The sequence below is a fragment of the Macadamia integrifolia genome, chromosome 8 (assembly GCF_013358625.1).
Source record: "Macadamia integrifolia cultivar HAES 741 chromosome 8, SCU_Mint_v3, whole genome shotgun sequence".
NCBI lineage: Eukaryota > Viridiplantae > Streptophyta > Magnoliopsida > Proteales > Proteaceae > Macadamia > Macadamia integrifolia.
In genome coordinates, this window is record NC_056564.1 from 20,518,700 (window position 1) to 20,540,415 (window position 21,716).

At 37.2% G+C, this 21,716-nt stretch overlaps 2 protein-coding genes across 3 annotated transcripts; one reads left to right on the forward strand and one right to left on the reverse strand.

Moving 5' to 3' along the window:
- Positions 1-1,479: 1,479 nt before the first annotated feature.
- LOC122087537 (peptidyl-prolyl cis-trans isomerase FKBP53) lies at positions 1,480-9,293 on the reverse strand. Of its 2 annotated transcripts, none has more exons than XM_042656698.1 (11): positions 9,110-9,293; positions 8,842-8,915; positions 8,529-8,764; positions 8,222-8,361; positions 6,571-6,925; positions 5,671-5,919; positions 4,252-4,552; positions 2,330-2,417; positions 2,205-2,246; positions 1,835-1,883; positions 1,480-1,738 (listed from the first exon to the last, which is right to left on the reverse strand). In XM_042656698.1, exons 1-11 carry the CDS (start codon positions 9,120-9,122, stop codon positions 1,657-1,659), a joined length of 1,629 nt encoding a protein of 542 aa, XP_042512632.1. In that variant the 5' UTR covers positions 9,123-9,293; the 3' UTR covers positions 1,480-1,656. The 2 variants fall into 2 exon arrangements, with proteins under 2 accessions (XP_042512632.1, XP_042512634.1); XM_042656700.1 differs by having other exon boundaries at positions 5,671-5,901; positions 9,110-9,285.
- Positions 9,294-10,951: 1,658 nt separating this feature from the next.
- On the forward strand, positions 10,952-12,815 carry LOC122086354. The gene is made up of 7 exons (XM_042655118.1): positions 10,952-11,196; positions 11,311-11,367; positions 11,457-11,582; positions 11,811-11,889; positions 12,001-12,093; positions 12,230-12,343; positions 12,578-12,815. Exons 1-7 carry the CDS (start codon positions 11,030-11,032, stop codon positions 12,629-12,631), a joined length of 690 nt encoding a protein of 229 aa, XP_042511052.1. The 5' UTR covers positions 10,952-11,029; the 3' UTR covers positions 12,632-12,815.
- The last annotated feature ends 8,901 nt before the right edge of the window (positions 12,816-21,716 follow it).

Consider the following 21,716-nt stretch of genomic DNA (forward strand, 5'->3'; position numbering starts at 1 on the left):
GTGGTCTTTTTCATCCCTGTCCCAATGAAATTAGACTAAGAAACACTTTTAAAAAAAAAAACCTCATCCGTTTGATTCCCTCTCCCTCATCCTTGTCTCGTTGAAACTATTTCTGAAATAGGTTTATCGAATATAACGATTTTTTAACTCAGATTTGACACGAAACATTGTTACCAAACGCACCCTTCATCCACGCCAATCATCAGACAAAGCTAATTATCCAATTCAATTCAATTCAATTCAATTCAGATAAGAAATTTGCCGGTCAAGCCCATTGGTTATGAAGTCATCCAAAGTCTCAGAGTTGATAGAGTTGGTCAATGTAGGATTATTCCCAACAATTTCTAGGAGCAATAACCCTATAGCATGATGCTAGGTGAGAAGATAGCCGAGCTGAGAGGATGAATGATGCATCCACCCCGTTATCCTGAGATGCCTCCAGGAAAATCTAAAGCAGAACCAATTGCCTTAACCTCTGAGCACGTAGAAGTTCCTGTGTTTCCATAACTCGGGTTAAGAATGCAATTTTTTTTTTTTTTTATCTCAGACAAGAAGAGCTTCAATAAAGTAAGGGAGGGGAGTTTACATTGTCATAAATAATCTCTAGAGGCCTATTTCTATTAGAAACACTACAAGCCATTTTTAATAAAAACTGTAATACAGGGTTACTACTGGTGCATTTGTGACAAAAAAAAAAAGGAATAATCTATAGATCTATACATGATTCTAAAACTCGACAAAATCTCGCATTAAACTGCATACAAAATACAAAAAGAAACAATTTCGGTCATCTCTCCAAAATTTGTCATTTCCATAATTTTGTCTTGAAATTTCACTCATCTCGGTCCAAAAAATACACTATTTCCTCAGAATTTCTCTCATTTTAACCATTAACATCCCCACCCCCAAAATGACCAAGCAAAACACAAAAACAGTACAGAGTTTTGACAAAATTTCGATATTTCAATAATTTCTAAACCACCAAAACAGAACTAGCTCTTAAACTTAGATCTATATATATCCAAAACATTAGAAAAAAAAATGTCATGGACATAATCCTCGGATTAGTTGTAGAATAAGCTGAAGTAAGTCGAGAACCAACGTCAGAATCAGCAAAGGATGTACCATGCGAGTGTAATGGCTTGATAAACAGGAGCAACATAAACCATCTATGGATGATTTTTCCAACCTTTCAGTGCGTGTCTAGCGTATAAAATTCACCCAGGCACAAGCATTCACACAAGCTTGGATTAGCTGAGAAATTCTCTCTTCACTGTGGACAAGATGCTCAACACAGAGGCCCAGGTGGACTATAGCAGTCCATTGGCAGATGCCACCTCTGAACACAGCCTCTGTATACCACTTTTAATACAATTCATGGTTGGTGCAACATTTGGATGATGTAACTAAGCAATAAACAATGAACTTCAAAGGCTAATAGTTGATAAGAACTAGGTGAAACTGCAATGCTACAGTAAGTAGAGACAAAAAACGGTTCACTTCACTGAGTGAATCATTCTTGTATTTCTTTTCTTTTTTTCCCTGAAAAATTGTCATTGTATTTCACTGCTTACTCAACCCATCTCTCTACAAACAGTTTCAGAAATAAAGCCGCATGAGTGCAAACATTTAACCAACTACAGAAAAACCAAGTGATCAGTTGACATTGACCAACTCAACATCAAATGTCAGCCATGAGTTGGGTGGTATTTTTCCACCAGCTCCTTGAGATCCATACCTGCGTTACAAGCAAAATGTCAGATTTAACAGAGAAAATTTTGCAGTCCGGCAAAATAAAAAAACAAATTAAGGGAGATCAATGGCAGTTGTATACCCCATCGAGGGCGGGATCACAAGTCTTCTCTTGTCACCAACGCGCATGCCTGAGGAACAAAGGCACAAGATGTTAGATGTCACGCATTTTTTTTTTTTTTTGGTTGGGGGGGGGGGTGAATGAAAAATGAATCTCATCAAATGAAGGCACTGTTTGGTTGCAAGGGAAATCAAAAGAAGTGAAATTTTCAAACCTAAAAGATAAACTTTTGTAATCATTACCCCGCGTGATTTGCATCTAGTGATATAATCACGTTGGATAATGATTACCAAAATTCCTCTTCAGGTTTAACAAATTTTCACTCCCCATCCATTTAATTTCCCTTGCAACCAAATAGAGCTAAAGGGCTTATTTTCCTCGAGATAAATACCATTGACTCCAACATCCCATCCTTTAATGACTTCTCCTACACCTGCAAGACAGAAAGGAGAACAATTACTAAAAAAGGAATGGATACAATTCAGTCCATGAGTGAAGAGTAAGACAGGCGTGTACCTAGGCGAAACTTGAAAGGTGCTCTTCCAATATTGGAGTCAAAAATTTGCCCATTCTTCTTCAACTTGCCAATGTAGCGGACAGAGACCTGAAACCCAGAATAATTATCTCAATCAATCCAATGTCAACCTCATGGTAGGTCTATAACTCTGGCTTGTTCATGCATCAAATTTTATGCACATGTTGTGACAGTTTTGCCCATAAGCTTTGATGTAGAACATAAAGGAGATAGGACCTAGACTTGCAGCAGCTCAGTCCCAAGAGATTAATAGGGGCAATGCAGTGGAGAAAAAGTCCAAGAACTTGACTTGATACTTTCCAGCTAGTAAAAGTACAGGGTTCTCAAAAAGTACAACATAGGACGCATATATGAACGGTAAAACATGAACATTATCCTCAGAAGAGTACCATGAACAAAATAATTGATAGTATTGTGCCCAGGGGGGAGAGAGAGGGAGAGAGATGCGATCATGTAAACAGTTATTTTAAACATAAAATACCAAAACATTTAGTATAAAATACTGATAGAAACAACAGAAGTCCAATGGCTAACTTAATAGAATATATCTAGCACCTATTATAGCCGAATAGAAATTTTTTTCACGTGGTTTGGTATAAAACTTTGTTCTAGAGCTAAATCCAAGTGAATGCTTCAACCTTCAACTTCAGTTATTTGGAATGCATACACAAATGGCTCATCTTTCCAAATTCAATCTTTGGCCTGTGGCACAAAATTTATGAGCATGTACCCACAAAATTCAGAAACCTCAAGCACCTTCAAGATGCATATTGACAATTTACATTACAATAAGTAAATAAAGAAATAGGAAGATATTACTGGCACACTTTTTACACACTTCAAATTTTAGTTTTGCTGTATGATGGTTTAACTTTAATTTATTAGTTCACTCTTAAATTACAGTAAGTATCTTAAATTTAACTTCTACCAGAAGGTGGGGCAGGACAGATAATGGAAATCTAACCACCAAATGGCTAGGGTTTAGAAAACCAGGAATTTTCCAGAATCACAGGATTAGAAATAGAGCCAAGACTGGAGATTTTGAATAACTCGGCCAGAACTGAGATTTAATAAAAACTGAAAATAGAAAGAGAAAAAAAAAAACAAAAAACTAATAAGGAAACTTCCTACAATCGACTAGTAGTAAGGATTCCTTCACATACTCAACTACTAATATAATAAAATAAAAACAAAAACCCAAATAGAAGGGAACCTTCTCCCAGCCGCAGACTAAGGATAGGTGCACTAAACAGACCCAAAGATTGAAATAAGTAACCGATGTTGGACTTATGAACCCTAATCCAGTCAACCATCAACAACAAAATTACCAAATTAAAACTCCTCAACTTAACCCATGACAAGACTGGCAATAAGGTCCCAGAAAATCTGGAATTCTGAAACCATAAGCTGAGTATAAGACCTCCAAACTGGGTCCCACAAGTTCTGGTTCCTAGAAGAACCAAGACTGAACCTTCCTTGAACCGCAGGATTGGTTCAAGATTGGACCAGACCAACTGCAGGCCTCCCTTTTCCTCTTTCTACTACTGGAAATCAGCATCAACACAGACGCAAGGAATTGCACCTATAGTTTTCAAGGCATCCAGGCACCCTCAGATGCCTTGGAAGCCTAGGCCGGTGCCGCCTCGCATCCAGGCCCCCTCCAACACCTTTGGTTGCCTAGACACACGACAACTATGATTGCCCCCTCCAATACTGTGTTGGCTGTAGTTGGAAAGAAGAGAGTGATCAATGAAAAACAGTCAGGTACAAGTACGGAATGAAAGCAATTTGTGATATGATCCATGGAGATTTTTAAATTCAAATCAAAATTTGAATGTACTCAAGCACAAATCCTCTCCCTCCCCCAAACCCAAATTAGTAGTGTAAACAAAGAAAGATGTACCTTTTTCCCAGGAGAAGCCCTTTTTCCATCTGGTTTGCCCATTGCTAGCTCCTCAATAACTAATCCATTAGGAAAGGTCCTAACCTTTGATGCCTTTCCATCCATATCATTCTCCTGAGTCTTAACCAGTGTTGCCTTTGCATTCACATCCCCCTCTTGGTTCTTGACTTCTGATGCCTTTGCATTCTCGTCGCTCTCCTGGGTCTTGTTCTTGTTCTTGTTTTTCTTTTTCTTCTTTTTCTTCTTCTCCTCGGAGTTCTCTCCAGTAGTAGCAGCATGATCAACATCAAGGTCAAGGCTCCTATACATGAAGAAACATATGATGAGTATAAGTATCTCTCTCTCTCTTTTCTTTTTCAATTTTTTTCTTTTCTTTTCTTGCCAACCAAACACACCTTAAAAAAATTAAAAGAAAAGGAATATATCTGTCATTTTCAAGAAAAACAAAAGTCCAGTAAACAGGCCAGTGAACATGTGCAAATGATAAAAAGAACGAACAGTGGGTCCAAGTTGGGTCTCATCTAAATAGGTGAGCTATCCGGTGCTGAGCTTGGGTTATATGGCCCACTTAATTAACAAGTCATGCAACTTTTTTCCAGAAGCCCAATAACCGGTTTGTCATATTGGATCTTCAAATGAATAGGTGTTTGTCACAGAGACTTGGAACAACAAGAATGGACCAAATTCAAGGTGAAATGCAGAACAAAACAGTATTCATTTGTTGGTGTATGATGTCTTGTATTCCGTCGCAGTTTAATCCAGGGAGTACTGGTGCAGCACCTAGACAGGCAGGACGGCGTTTTTTCGCTATATATTTGTAGCGAGGGTTTCTTTCTCTGTAATGCAAGCAATACTGAGAGGTGTGAGGACGAGTGCTGTAACCCTATTCTCCATTGATAGTGAAGCGGGATCTCATCTCACCGGGGACGTAGGCAACCTTGCCAAACCTCGTAAAATCCGTGTGTATTGTTTGTTTTGTTTTTCCATTATCTTCTGCATCGTTTTAGGGTTGCGTTTCTACATCATTTTCTCTTGATATTTAGCATCTTCATTAACTTCCAAAAGCTCAGGGGCTTGCAGTAGCAACTATGACCCAATGTTTTGACATGTTTGTACTTCTGCAGTATCATGATTGCATAAAATTATACCACGACGTTATCTAGAACTACACCCAGTACTATAAAAAATCAAATATGTAGAATGTTAATGATCAAGGTTATTTGAGGCCTTAAAGTATATTATAAACCAGACCTTTAACACCAAAAGAATGTAATCTAAATAATCAAGGTATACAAGGAATAGATTAAAAAAAAACACCAAATCAAAATGTAAGTGCATAAGCTCACAAATATTTCAACCAGGGAAAAAATGTGCATATCTTAAAGCAAAATATAATAAGATTAAACAATTAGGTCTTACTCATCATCGGCTAACTTCTGATCAAGCTTATTGTTGGAAGGCAAATCCTGGTCCATCTCGTTACTCTTTGCCTCCCCAGGTTGGGCTGCATCCTCTTTAGAGAGACTAATTTGATTATCATTTCCAGCATCTGTAATTTTACCCTCCTTAACCTGTTTCTTCTTTTTCTTCTTTGACTTCACAACCTCAGTTGAAGGCACAGATGAATCATATGACTGATCAGCATCACCACTGGCACAAATCAAATCACTAAAATTAAAATAAATAAAAAACACATTAGCATCTTGATATTTTACCTACTTAATATGAAAATATCACTCTAGGAAACAGGACAAGCATTCCTAATGCACCGATACAATATACTTCAAAAGGCTTTAAATTTGCCCGGAGAAGAGGGGGGGGGGGAAGGGCAGGAGCAAGAGAGAGTGGCCTATGTCTAGCACCCAATCAGCAGTCCAATGTCAGCTGCCAGAGTTCATGTAAATTAGAATCAAGGAAAGGGGATTTTTTTCCCCTAAAGCAAACACGTGATAGAGTTTGAAATACCAAACCTGGGAGTATTTTTTAGGATAAAACCCTTACAGGCCCAAACCTTGCAATAGGCTACTTTAATAGAAGCCATAAGGCATAAGAAGGAACATAAAACCATGTGCCCAGCATGTTATTGAGACAAATGAAGATAATAAACAGGTACACAACCTAAGGAGCTTCTTTTAATTATTAACCAAAAAAATCAACTATGGGGAGGTTTTCAACCCTGCTTGTCTTGAACTTGCTACCCTTTCAGGAATTTTTTTTGCTACCCTTTTAGGCAGTGTTCTGTCATTCATTAAAGAAAAGGTTCATTATCTATCCTAGAGAAGCACCATTGGAGAAAATTATCAATTGAAAAGCTCTTACCCTTCTGGATTGCCATCCTGAACAGTGTCAATTTTCCTTTTTAGGCCTGAAACCTGATCACTATCCTCTTTGGTATTCTTCTTGCCATCCTTGGCCTTTTTCTTTTCCCTCCTCTCTTTCACTTTTGCTTCATTGTTCTGAACAGTAGGAATGCTTTTCAATGAAGAGGTAACAGGGAAACCATCTTCATCTTCACTTTCCAAAACAGGAGCACCAGAAGTACCCCTCACAACAATTTGGCGTTGAGAACTGTTATCGTCATCAGAGTCAGTTACTTGGCCCTTCTTATGAGGATGTTTCCGGTTTCCATTCTCCTTAGGAAGTTTCTCATCATCCAATATCTCCTCAATCACAACTGGAACCAAAAAAAGTAAAATTTCAACCTCAAATTAGATAAGCTTCACAAAAAAATGACTAACGGTTCGTGTGAGATGCCACCCTAATTCAACAGCCATCATTTAATATCTTCTTAATCTCCGTTTTATGAATTTTAGAATGTGACTACAGCCAAAAAGACAAACATTATGACCCTCCCAAAACCCCGCAATGGCAGAAGCCTCGTGCACTAGGTACACCCTTTAACTAGGGCCAACAAATCAAAAATGTCTCATACTAGGAACATGTGAGGAGATGTTACCCATCTTTAACAGGCCAAGCATAGAAGATCGCTTACAAGACCCAATCCATTCAGATGAACATAATTATAAAATTTACTAACCATTCCACATCATTAATTTAAACTTCTTTTTTTCAATCGAGTTAAAATGGAAAAGATTAGAAACCTAAAATCATTGCATAGCACAAGTCTTACCCAAGTCACATGGAAAGGACAAATGCAACAACTGCATTTGCACCTTCATATAAACATAAATAACACATATATTCTGTTTGGGATGAGATGATGAATAAATAAATTCAAAAGATATTTAAGAAAAACATATTAACTAATCACACAGATATATCATGTAAATACATCCATGTCCAGTGCTTCATATTTGGCAAAATATTCTTGTATTTATGGATCCATGTCCTACAATTTTTAGTTGCCTCAGGGATGAATTATATCCACAAAACTAGGCATCCACAACACAATCATCAAATAAATTAACATCCAACGACTAAGAATAGGTTGAGAATCAAATCCTAAAATGCTGGTCCAAAGAGTAACATTGTTAGCATTGGCATTGATTGAAGAGGACCAAACTCAGTAACAATTACTAGAGATTAGTGTCTTTGTCCATACATTGAGAAATACAAAATGAAATATAGAAGTAGCAACAAAGATACCTGCTACGGCAAGTAATCTGATTGGATTGTACGACAGATATAGTGAAAAATGACTATAACAATATCAAATAAAATGATATACTCTCTGACATAGAGGCCTCCCATGGCAATTTCTAAATATGCATCAGGGAAAAGAAAGCTGTCTGGTAGCATGGTCCCCGCACCCAGACAGAGGGGCACACAAAATTACCACCCCATACCCTGTGAAGCAAAAAATCACATTTATGTTGATGCCCCTGCGTGCGCTCTCATTGGCCCCACGCTGGTGCAAGGGCTATGTATCCATGCAGAAATCTCTAGCCCTATATATCATGTGAAATTCAGAGGAAGTGAAATGCATCAGAAGTGTCAAAAAGGGGTATACCTCCACTGTTGGGAACAGGTGAAGATTGGTAAGCTTCAAGATCACTATCATCAATGAAATCACCTTCGAATTCATCTTCAGTATCATAATCAGTTGAATCCTCTGTCTCAGTCTGAGCGATGTCCTCTCCATAAGAATCACTTGCACATAAAAGTGAAGGGAAACAATAACCCAACCCGAAAAAAAAATTATCAACTCAAAATTTCTGCTAAAACCTAAACAAAAAAAAAAAAAGGGTTTGAAACAGGAAGTATAAGCAATAAAGCCTCACAGTAGTCATGGGGGGAGAGGAAAAAGAAAATGATACCTGTCATCCTCATGTCCGCAAGAATCTTGACCATTCCCAAGATAGTAACCACAGAGATGAACGCTTTGAGGACCGATAACAGAGAAGACGACGTCATCTTCCTCCTCGAATTCAAGGTCCAATGTGCAATACTCAATCTTATCAGGTAACAACGAGCATATGAAAATAGGACTCTTATCCCCTACATTACACTGCACCAATGTTCTCTTCGTCGACTTCCCAATACCCAATGTTGCCTGAGCCATCACAGTACAACTTAGCAATTAGATTTACAGATATAGAGAGAAACAGACAGATTGTAAAAAAGACATACATGAGAAATGTGAAGCCTTCCTCGCTCATCATCGAATCGATGTGTGTGTGGTTTTCCCGGCTTTAATTCAACACCTGAGAAACAGAAGATGAAGAAGACACACAAAAAGGTTTACATCTAATAACCACCAACACTAAAACGCAGGAATTTCAAAATGAAATCTACGCAGATGGGAAGGGGATGAAGGCGGCAAGAGATTGAATTCAATACATGGAAGAAGCCATGAAAGAGATAGAGAATGAGTATAGAGCATAAAGTATAGTCTAACCCCAAAAGGCCATTTCAGAGGTTCTGTAACGATGAAGAGAGGCAAACTTTGGTAGCCTGATCTCCAAGCTTTAAACCCTAGCCGAACTCCCGCTCTTAAACCCTACGAAACAAATTGCTCAGCTCCACGCCCGCTTGCCGCCGAAAGGAAGGAAGCGGAGAGCAATTATAAAAAGGGCAAAAAACAGAAAAAAGGCATTTTACACACGACATCGTGGAAAGCTGTCCCACATGTACGCAAAATAGATTGCCCTTGCACCGTGTGATAGATCGACCACGATGCTATATCGACTAACCACCGTCCATAAAACCTAAAAACCCTCTACCCAAAAAAAAAAATATCCATAAAACCTAAAACCTCAAGCCTTGCCTTTTTGTTATATATTTCAAAAAATAAAGACTATACGCTTGCGTCTGTCTATGTTTGTCTAGTGGGCAAAGATGACTGAGTTGGCCCACCCATGGGTTGAAGCCTAGAGATGTCTCCACTCTTTTACTGGTCTATGTGTTGGTGCAATGGTCACGAAATTTTTCTTTATAATAGATCACTACTTAGGCATCGTTTGACAACGTTTCATTTCTATCGTTTCTATGTTTTCTTGTTCCCAGAAATAAAGAAACAACCTAAAAAGCGTTTGATAAAGTTGTTCCATTTCACCCGTTTGTAGAAATATAAATCAAAATTTATGTTTATTTACAATTCTATAAATGACTTTGACGAAACAATTCTATAAACGAATTTGAGAGAAAAAAAAAAAAAATGTTGTTATGCCTGATAAATCTCTCAATTATTTAAACCTAAAAATAGGCAACTGAACCTTCTCTCCCTTTTGGGCATCAGATGATACTATTGGGGTTTTTAGTAGTATTATGTCTGTAAAAAAACATTTCGAGGTATAGGTATATCAAACATCAAAAAATCAATTTTTGTTTCATAAAACGTGAAAAACCGTTTCTACTGTTTCTAGACACAAAAACAGCAGAAACATTATCAAACGATGCCTTAGTCGTGTTGTCATACACTGACATGGGGCCAGTGATAGCATGCAAGGGCATCAACAATTGGGTTTTGTGATTTTATATGGGTGCGATGTGCAACATTAATTTTGCATTCTCTCTTGTAGTCCACACAATCAGGTAGTGTTGTTTCCCCTTTTTTTTTGTGGAAAGGCCGACACAGTTAGTCTTTCCAATTTTCTCTGTCTTCCCTTTGGCAATGACCTTATTAAAGCGTCCATCTTAAAATCACTTAGTTTGGAAGTGGGGTGGCATCTTATAATTCTTATACAAGATAAGTCGATGTGGGACTATCTCAATACTCTTCCTTATGTGCTAGTCATACATACAATATTTGATACCACCATATTAAGTCTTCCATTTTAAAACTGATTGACTTAAAGTGGGGTGGCAGCTCTTCCACATCAAACCGTCAATGTGGAACTACCTCAATAGACGTCAATCCCCTCCTATTCTTAGGATTCAGATCCCTATGCCATTGGAAACCCAGGGTGAATCTAATAGTAGAGAAGACCGGAATGCGTACACAAATTAACTCAACCGTTGAATGCACATTAAGCCTCTAATGGCATTGGAAAATTTTCAAATTCCTCCATTCCTGTCTCCAATTCCCATTGCTTAAGCTTCTACTCTGCGAAAACTAGCGGCGGGGCAACCCTCTCCCAAATTTTTTTTTTTTCCATACAGACTTGCGCAGTGACTGTGTCTGCCGTGTGCAACTTTGGTTCGGCATTCACACACGCGACTTTAGTTGAATTTTGTTTTCGACACGAGTAACACGGCGACCACGAAGAGACGGCTTTTCTCTTCTTTTTTTTTTTATTTATTTATTTATTTGGTAAATGGAAAGCCGTTCTTTTACTGCGAGGAAGGAAGGAGGGGTAACCTTAGCTGAGCTTCAAACATGGCTTCCATGGCATCACCTCTCACCAGACATGGCAACTGCTTTCGCAAGTTTGGTAATGGCTACAATGGTCACTCTCCTGTTTCTCGAATCGCCGCTTCTCAGCAGCAGCCTCCGCAACAACCACAGCCGGAGCAGAGGAAAGCGAACAACCAAATGAGTCGACGGTATTGTATCTTCGCTTCTTTTATTTTTCCCCCAAAAATTCCTTCTCGGCATCGAAGTCCTGTATCTATCGTCTTTAGCTTCCATAAAATGATGTTTATGCTGAATCTGTGAAGGGAGATTGTGTTGAGGAGCAGCGAAATCGCAGCCATCGGGGCTATCCTTAATTTAAGGTATTTAGTTCGAAAATCTATATACCCAAATTATAGTTCCGTTCCTGTTAGTGTTGATAATACGTTTGGAGTTGTGCTTGTGAGGGCAGTGGGACAAAACCCAGTTACCTTGGTGTGCAGAAGAATCCTCCAGCACTTGCCCTGTGTCCAGCAACAAAAAATTGTATTTCAACTTCAGAGGATGTCAGTGATCTCACCCACTATGCTCCACCATGGTAAGCTCTATTCTCTATCTTCTCCACCTTCTCCACCATTTCCCATCAATGGTCAACCTGAACCATTCAATCACTATCTTCTCTACCTTCTACAACCACTTTTCATCCCCAAATATCTTACCAAGTAGATTAGATAATCTAAACCATCCAATTTCAATTTGTTGGTTACTTGTTTATGCCCAGTTGGGTTTCGAATAAATGCAGAGGCCATGTAACTTGTAATTGTAGGAACTATAATCCTGAAGATGGACGTGGGCGGAAAAAGCCTGTTGGCAGAGAAGAAGCAATGGCCGAGCTAGTCCAAGTGGTATGTTTAATTTAGTCTACAAACCAACTTGTAAATGACTCCACCTATTGAAACATATAGAGCTCCAAGACCTGATACTAATGGTTTTTTTTTTTTTTTCCTCTAATACAGATAGAATCAACGAAACCAGATAAATTTACCCCACGTATAGCGGAGAGGAAAGATGATTACATACGAGTAGAGTATGAAAGCCCCATACTGGGAGTAAGTGTAGCTGAAAGCAACCTCATCAACCAAATCCACTAGAAAAGTTTGAATTTCATAGTATAATAAATGGTGTGAAGCTATTTTTTATTTTAATTTCCAGTCTCCTTTTTTCTCATTTTGTTTGTTCATACAGCTTGTAGATGATGTTGAGTTTTGGTTCCCACCTGGTAAGAAATCAATAGTTGAGTATCGATCTGCATCTCGCCTGGGAAACTTCGATTTTGATTACAATAGAAAGAGGATCAAGGTGAGTTGCTTATAACTTGAAAGATGCCAACTTTTTTTCTTTGTTACAAATATAATGCAGATTGAAAGGTAGTCTGTTGCTTCTTGTAAATCTCCATTCCTCTTCGGTAACACTTATTCTCGCAATTGACACATGAAGAATGAGGAAGAGAATATTTTAAGATGTTAATGCTTCGTCCTTGTATTCTGCCACAATTGATCATCTAATTGAGAACTTACAATTGCTTCATAACAGACCTTGCGCTTGGAGTTAGAGAAGAAAGGATGGGCTTCAGAGGGCACCTTCTAATGACTTCTCATTCCTACCTGTAACAATTTTCTGTTAATTGATCAATAAAGGAGCGCGAGTTGGGGTGAGTGGGATTGTCTAATTTGTACCATTTTTTCAACTGCATGTACCTGTATGGGTTTTGGAAACATCGGTGATTGATGTGAATGATTTGTGTTAGCTAATATAAATTTTGGAACAGTAATTTCTGTTTGGATTTCCATTAATCACCAAAATCCTTACTACTTAGAACACAACCTGCCCGTGCACTCAAGAGAAATGCTAGTTTCAGGATCGTGGGAGTAACAACCCAATAGGAGGCTCAGCCATACACTTGGGGATAGTGTCCATAATCCTAATAGTTGTTTGGGATAGCATTACCTGTTGGGAGTAATCTCACATCAACTAAACCTTGGATGACTTCATATATCAGTTGGACTTATCTAGTCTTTAAACTTTTGGGCCAAATACTTCAATACTACCCTTGAGATGAACCTAAATCTGAATGTCTGCAACTAAAGACACAGAAAGAAATTTTAAATTTGAAATACGCTCTGGTTTCAAGGCAACATTCCAAGCCCACACATGTTTTCCTTGCAAGAATGAGGTTATGCAGCCAATGTATTGCTCCTGCAAGCCAAGACATTAATCTACTAGCTCTACACAATTGAAATTTATTAGTCATGATAATGACAGAAAAACCATGACAAAAGTTGCCTCCTTGATATACTTCTGTTCTCTATAGTTTCAGGAAGGGGGTAGAGCAGAAAAGATAGGTCAGACTCTCGTAAGTTCTTTATATTTCCATACCAAATACCTTCTGCTTCCGTGACAACGCTTCCTAACGCATACCACTGCAGCACACAATACAGCATAAGGATCAAAACTGGGGGGAAAACAGAAAAACATAAACATGACCATTTTGGGTTCAGTGATGCCAGATTAAGGCAATTTGTGAAGCTGATTCTAAACAACAGGCAGGATCCTAAAGAAATAAGCATTGAAGTATGTCATTCTAAGCTATCTTTGAGTCCTTGGGAGTCCCAAATGCAAGAGGATGTAATTAATTTGTGCTACAGCAGATTCATCTTTGATTGCATGCTAGAATTGTCCTTCTTTTCCCCAGTGTAACTTCCACAGCCACAGGAATCAGAAGCTCTACCTATTTAGTGCAGTGTTAATTCTATGATTGTGCACTACTTGTGATATCCTTGTTGGAGCTCATAAAAAATGGAATCTTTCTCCTTGAAATGGGAGACCAAATGAGGGAAACATAAAGAAGAAACTGTATAGCCCCAAAAGAAGACTACTCTTTTTGGAGGGGCAAAATTCATAGCTACAGCAAAAGAACAAAAAAAAAAAAGGAATTATAAAACTGAGAAAATTATATATTTCTAATAGAAATATTTGCTGGATGTCCTCTTGAAGATTAGTTCAATTAATCAATGGAATAGCTTTCCCACTAGATATGTTATTACCTCTTTACTGTAAGGCCCGTTTGATTTTGTTTCTAGAAATGGTTTTTCTGTTTTTCTGTGTTCAGAAACGGAAAAACAACCAAAAAACCGTTTATTTTTTCTGTTTCATTTCACTTGTTTTTGGAAATAGAAATATAAATTTATGCATATTTATGTGTCTGGAAATAGGAATGGAAAAACAAGTTAGACTTGTTTTTCTGTTTCTAGAAACGAGTGGGAGTGACAAAAATTGTGAAAAACCTGATACTTCACTCGACCTACCCAAACCCCCAACCCATTGTTGAAACTTCTCGCTATCCAAATGCTGCAATTCCAACTTAGTTGTACGAAACTCACAATTTCAGATTGCCTTCATCCTTCTGAAGTTCATCTCCATGAAGCATACATGCAACTCCAACGTCATGCCTTCACTCGTGAGTTGTATTCCTACAACGTCGTGCCTTCACTCATGTCTTGAACTGGATTACACTATTGAAAATGTTTCAGGAAACAGGACAATCAAACACCTTTTTGCATTTCCAAAAATCATTTCATAGCACAGAAACAGGAAAAAAAAAAAAAACTGTTTTTGCTGTTTCCAGACACAAATAGGAACTGGAAACAGCAAAAACAAAATCAGACGGGCCCTAAGATTTCTAATTAGGTGGACTAGCATAGTTCAAGTTTTTGTTTCCAAAATCAGTTTAATGGTGTTGACTACATATGAAGTAAGCAGGAAGGATCTAATATTGGTAAGTGATCTATGGATAGATTGGATTCTATTAGCACACCTTAGTGGTATGAAATTTACACTACTATTTGTGAACTTAAGATTGTGTTTCTTTAATGGGAACAAAACCCTAATTTCCTTGTGGGGTTGGTCTCTAACTTCTACCCTCATCCCTATAAATAGTTATCACTAACCATTAATTAAGTGAACGAATAGAGAAACCTAAAGTTGACAAGGGAAAGATGGTAGATCAGATCAACAACGGCATTTGTTCTGCTTTAGCCATGGATTCAGGTACATCTTTTTTTGTCTCTATTGCAATTATATTGTATGCTTATCTAATCTCCATGCGATGTATTAGTTAATTTGGTCGAGGGGAGGGGTGATGAGAGAAAATTTGCTTGAACCCTTGGGTACCATTGTCATGTAATAATCTGTTTTGAAATAAATGTATCCACAGTCTGCACAATTGATCAATGCCACACTGCCAGAGTCCAGATTATTGACTATCAGTTTCTTGACACTTTTTTTTATAGGTAGAGAGGAAAGTAGGTAATAGCCAAAGAGTTTGAACTTGAGACCTCCTAGTGGGCATGGGATTTTTTGCACACCACAGCTCACCAATTGCGCTAGGCAGTTGTTGTTCAGTTTCTTGACACTAAATGTTCTTTTTCTTGAGTTTGGATCACTCACTTATGTTTTCATGATGACACGTCTTTTTTGCTTTCATACTCTCCTTGTTGCCATTAAGAATGCTTAGAGAGGTATTTGTGAAGAACATAACGTGTTCATCACGAAAGCAGATGTACACATGCGTTGTGTTACATTTCATTCTGGTACATGATTCAATGGTGTGATCTGGCCTAAAAGAAACGATTGCAGACACATGCATGAGGAATTGTTCAAGTACAGTCTGGTGGAGTATTATTCCAATTATATGATAAATTGCTCCAACCCACAAGTTCCCTTAATTGCACTGTAGCGAATCTTTTGTCAAAAAAAAAAATTTGGGGTTCTCAACGCTGCCTACATGGGGGAATCTCATATTCTACACCAATCAGAGCATGGTAAACAATTTAATTAATAAGGGTCCACAAAGGCAAAGAAAAGAGAATATTACTTGTGTGAGAGGGCTTCAAAAAGAATCCCCACAATATCAGCATGGGGATGTAATCTCGAAAGTATCAAGGGTGTGGGCAGCAAATCTCAGGCAGGCCAAGTGAATTTGGTGTCAACCCTAACCCGGTGCATCCCAACTTTGGATTAAGGAATATCAATGCTAACCCAATCAATCCATTTGAACTTGGCCCTAACTTGATCACGGAACTTATTTTGAAAAGGGGCAATAAAACGGACCTTGGTCACGTGATTACTACATCGGCAAGCGAGTCAATGAGAGTGAAGGTGGAGCTATCTGATATCTTCAGTGCAAAGTACAGTAGGTAAGGTAGTCTTTCCACAACCAGTTGTGTCTAAGCATAAACAGCGCGATCAATGATGGTTCTTTTTCCTCTTAAAAGTTAGGTCCATCTGGCTAAGTTGAGATCAAATTTTAACATCCAAATTTAGATTTTGATACTACAATGCCATTATACACTTGAAATTTTTTAAGTCGATGGCACTTAGATTTTTAGTTTTCCTTATAAACAAGATTAGACTAGTTGGTATGACAATATTTGATCATAGGACTAATATTTTACAATAAACCACCAAAAAAAATTTTTTTTTGTTTCCGCCAGAGAAATAATTTAAATAAGAAAACCCAAGGGGGAAGGCATACAATCCAAGATAATTGGCATATGGGTAAGGTATTAGCAGGGAAATTCATTCCCAATCGATTCCTAATTCCCCGTCAACCATTAGACTACTACCCGCCAACTTCCAACAAAAGAAAAAAAAAATAAATAAATAAAAGATTATGGAAACATTTTAAATCTACTGCCATTTTGGGTGGAGTGAGTATTTTACAACTAATTTCAACAAAAAAAGGAAATTTTTATTTTTTAAAGTTGATTTGCATAAATATAATCGGCCACCAAGGAAGCATTACATGTGGATCAATAAAAAAATGCTCTCATCATCCTACAAGTGTCCATCGGTCTCAATATATAATACTACAACGTCTTTATGATTGTAACCACCAAGGGGATAACTCTCACGATCAATGGGACTGCCCACGACACTCCATTATTGCCCATTATAGGGATTGAGGGCCAAGGGTAAGCCACGATGGTGAAGATGGGGAATCCAAAATCAAGGACATTCACTCACACGCACGGCACCCTTGTTCTATGATTTTCAATCTCCTTAGCTCTTTGTCCATATTTCTGACTTAATCATCGGAGAGTCTCCCACCAGAGCCTTCTCTGATCACCACTGTTATTCTCTTTTTGTGCAGGTCCAACCAAATAGGAATCTGTAGCAACAAAAGCTAATCGTATAACTCAATAATGTATTTCAATATCTATCAAAGTATTGTGTTATATGGTAACATGAGGAACTTATACATCTTACCAACTATCACCAAAAATAAAGATATGATCAATGTCTAATGGCATTTAGGATGAACGTAGCTTGTAGATGTTTTTCAATAAGAAGACCTATTGCATGCAATGCTTACGTAGAAGAAAAAACAATAGATGAGTCATCCTTTGCTATCATTTAAAACTCGTATCATATTTGTTAATTATACCCTTTGGTGCACATAATCTAAGATCCAATCTTGCTATTTAAAAAAGAAAAGAAAAAAAACTGTTAATAATATTTCGAAAATGACTTGTTGGTCAAATAGATGATAAAGGAATGTTGTAATATAATAAACGATCATACTGATGTGAGATCGATCCAGAAAAAGGGGGTTTCCAATTATAATCTAGAAACAATTCGTGTATATATTTCACAGTAATAAACGATCATATAAGGTTCTAAAAACCAACCCAGACATAGGTTGGAACATGTCATCGGGTTAAGTTGACCTAGTTCAATCATGTTTGAACCATGGTCAAAAGCGAGAGTGGCATATATTTTTCCCACATTAGTTATTGATAACTATTATGCGTGTATCTTTTCTAGAATGACAATGCTCTACCCTGATAATAATAATATTACTATGCATATGTTAGGCATATAGTTAGGCATGTGAATCATCACTTGGCAATATTTTATCATTAAATACATATGTAAATACCCAAAAATGAGTTTAAGTTTTCAAGATTTTAAAACTACTAAACTATATTTCATTAAAATAAGAAAAGCATTTAAACTTTTTTTTTTTTTTTTTTGGTAGAAAAAACATTTAAACTTTGAAACTTCATAATCTCTACATATATCAAAAAAAAAAAAAAATGATTAATGCCCAAGAAAAGGATCTAATTATTGTCCATCAGTCAAAAGGGCTAATTAATAACTCATTAGTTATCCATAAAAAAAAAATGGCTCATTAATTTGGGGAGTCATATTTTTTTTTCTGGGGTATGCTTGATTGACAAGGGGAAGGATTCAAAAGACATTTTTTATAGGCATTTGTTCCTTCAAAATCCCCCCTCCCACACCACCCCCCCCCCCCCCAAAAAAAATTCTGTTATGAATTATGACTAGTACTATTAATAATGATTGTTCTACATAAATAGTAATTCTACATCTAAGAGTGTGCATACTCCTTATTACAAGTCAATTTATTTCTTTAAAATAAATTATTAGATTTGCATTCAATGTCAGATTTTCTAAATGATCTATCTCTCTATCTTATGACTTATTTTTAAAACGATTTCAGCTTATATTTTTAGCCATCTTAAAACTATTCACTTTTTTTCTTCCTAGTAAACAAAAAGCATTAATTTCTACAAGAAAACCTTACAAGATGCACTAAAGCAACACCCGCAAATCAGCCAAAAGAAAGAGATAAAGAAAGGGTGGGGGGTAAGACTAGAATGAAGATGATCCAGAGAGAGAGAGAGAGAGAGTTGTGAGCAGCAAGGGTGTCATCAGCCATGTTTCCTCGACGCAAAGTATGTTTGAAGGCGATGTTGAAGTGCTGAAACAATGCAAAGTAGTCGTTAATAATAAGTAGAATGCACCAAGGAGCTTCCACAATTACTCGATTGAGGATATTTACAATAAGAAGATCTTCACATTCCACAATGACATTAGGAAAGTCATATTGCACAACCAAGGGGAGAGAGAGTCTCACAACTATAGCCTAGCGACCAAAGCTAACGAAGGGCAAATAAAGATGGAAAGTTCTAATAAAAAGTAACTCGAAGCATCCTTGAATAGGCCGCCAATGCCCGCCGGACTAGGACTGCCAATACAAGATCCATCAACATTAATCTTGATAGTGTTATAGGTGGAGGAGACCACCTAATAAGCACAGTGCGAAATAAAGGTGAGGAAGAGAGCTCAATGCAATAATCCTTAGCCATCTGAACACTAAGATACACTACTATGGTGAGTTCTGCGAACACCAATCAAATAACTCATCCAAATGTAACAGATAATACTAGACATAAGAGCCTTGTGCCAATCCTTATACTGCTTAGGAGCCCTTGCATTGAAGATAAATTTAATCCAATCAAACAATTTCCCAATGTGAGAGGTGACAACAGAGAAGCCTGACAGATAATACTAGACATAAGAGCCTTGTGCCAATCCTTATATTGCTTAGGAGCCCTTGCATTGAAGATAAATTTAATCCAATCAAACAAGTTCCCAGTATGAGAGGTGACAACAGAGAAGCCTGCACTTTGCCCAAATAGCCCGAGAAGGAATAAATGATCAGTAGAGGCTTGGGAATCATTGCAGGAAGGGCAAGAATTAGGAACATCGAAACCTCTATGCTTAATTCATACTGTCAATTGACAAAATATTTGCAAGTCCAAAAAATATGGGGGCTTGAACATTAAATTATCTTCTTTGTTGGATCAAGCTCTCTTAGCTAAGAAGGCTTGGAAACTTCTTATTTTGGATTCTACTTTTTGGGTTCCTTAACGAAGGCTAAATATTTCCCACATTGCTCTTTCCTCAATGCTCTTTGATCTCAATAATCTTCTTGGGGTTGGAAATCTATTATTCATGGTAGACAATTGTTGATCTGAGGCTATTCATTAGAGTTAGATATGGTCACTTTATCAACCCATGGTTTCAGCCGTGGATTCCTGGGTACCAACCATAATTTGCTCAGTTTCCTCTTACAGCTAATGCCCATTTTTTTTGTGGCAGATTTCATTAATCCATCATTCAAATGTTGGAATTCTCTATTGGTGCGACACTGGTGATCTCCCGATGTTATTCTAGCAATCCCTATCGCTTTGTCTGCAAGTGATGATTCCTTTGTTTGGTCCCATACTGCAAATGATAATTTCTCAATCTCCTCTGCTTATCGGCTAGCCTTAGCTTCATCGGATACATTGATCGACCAATATGACAAACCCTCTAGCATATCCAAATAGCGCCTAAGGTTCGCTCGTTCATCTGGAAAGTGTTGTTGGATAAAATTCTTTTACCCGCTGTGATCTCCACTAGACCAAAAAAAGAAAGGTTCAGAGCGTCAAGGGAACAAAGAATAGAAGAAGGCAACTTTATGGCAAGGGATATAATAAATGTCTAAACTATTCACTTATAAGCTTTATTTAAGAGTCTCAATCATTGTGTTCGCTCGTGAATTGAAGCTTACGAAATGAGTAATCTACGTAAACAAAATGTCTATAAAGTTTGAATGGTGACTCATCTAATGTAATAAATATTTTATTCATCAAAAAAAAAAAAAGTGTATTACCAAACATAAAAAGATGTAATACATATCGCAAGAGTCATGTGTGTGACTATATATATCATGCAAGAAACACATTCTCTTATAAATTTATTTGAATTCAGAGATATGCTTAATTGATAAGAGAATAGACTCAAAAGATCTCATTAAAATTCTCGCCTAACTAGCACAATTGATTTTTTTTTTTTATACCAAAAAAAGATTATGATTACATTTTAAATAAATGGTAACCTTTGTTAATCTACCGATCTACATGAAGTATACGAATTACGAAGCTATCTTATGTTGCCATAATAATAATAATAATAATAATAATAATAATAATAATAATAATAATAATAATAAAAGTATTAAGAAAAGTACTAGTAATTTCATTTATTTTTTGATTAATCAGCCAAGTAGCGAGAGCTCCAAAGCCTCAGATGGCACCTACATACATGGTACAAGTCATCTAAAAAATCAATACGATATTGGCACAGATTGATAAAATATCAATGCTCGTATCAGATAAAAATATTCTTAAATTTTTTTTAAGTATATATTATATTTTTATCCTTGATTTGTATCTTTCTGGATCATGATCAAGAGGATCCGACTTCTCTATTACACAAAAAAGTGGCAGTTCATATCCAATGCTCTAAAACATCCTGACATAGAACCCAACACACGGACTCAGCCTCGAGATGCCTAGGGCATTGAATTTGAGCTGCCGCCTCTAAAGGAGCCTCACCCGAATTAAAAATATGCAAAACTGATACAAATCGCCCATATCAAATACTAATACTTAAAACCATGCCTACATCTATACAACAACACAACAACACATCTCAGCCTTATCCCAACTAAATGGGGTTGGCTAAATGGATCTATGTGAAAAAAAAAAGGTTTGAGACATCTCACTCACAAACAATCGGCAATCCGAATCTTAGCCTTCCAGACAGCTCTGTTAGATATCATACTTGGGTGAAGACTTAACTTTTAGATATCTCTTCTTACTAACTTCTCAATGGTCATTTTTGGCATGTCCTTAGTCATTTTCGTTCTATCCATCTACATCTGATCACTCCTCCAAGCTTATCTCTGAAAGGTAACATCTGGTGGTGCACGTCTCCATGATTCCTCATCTTCACGCCACCACACTTCTCTGGTAGG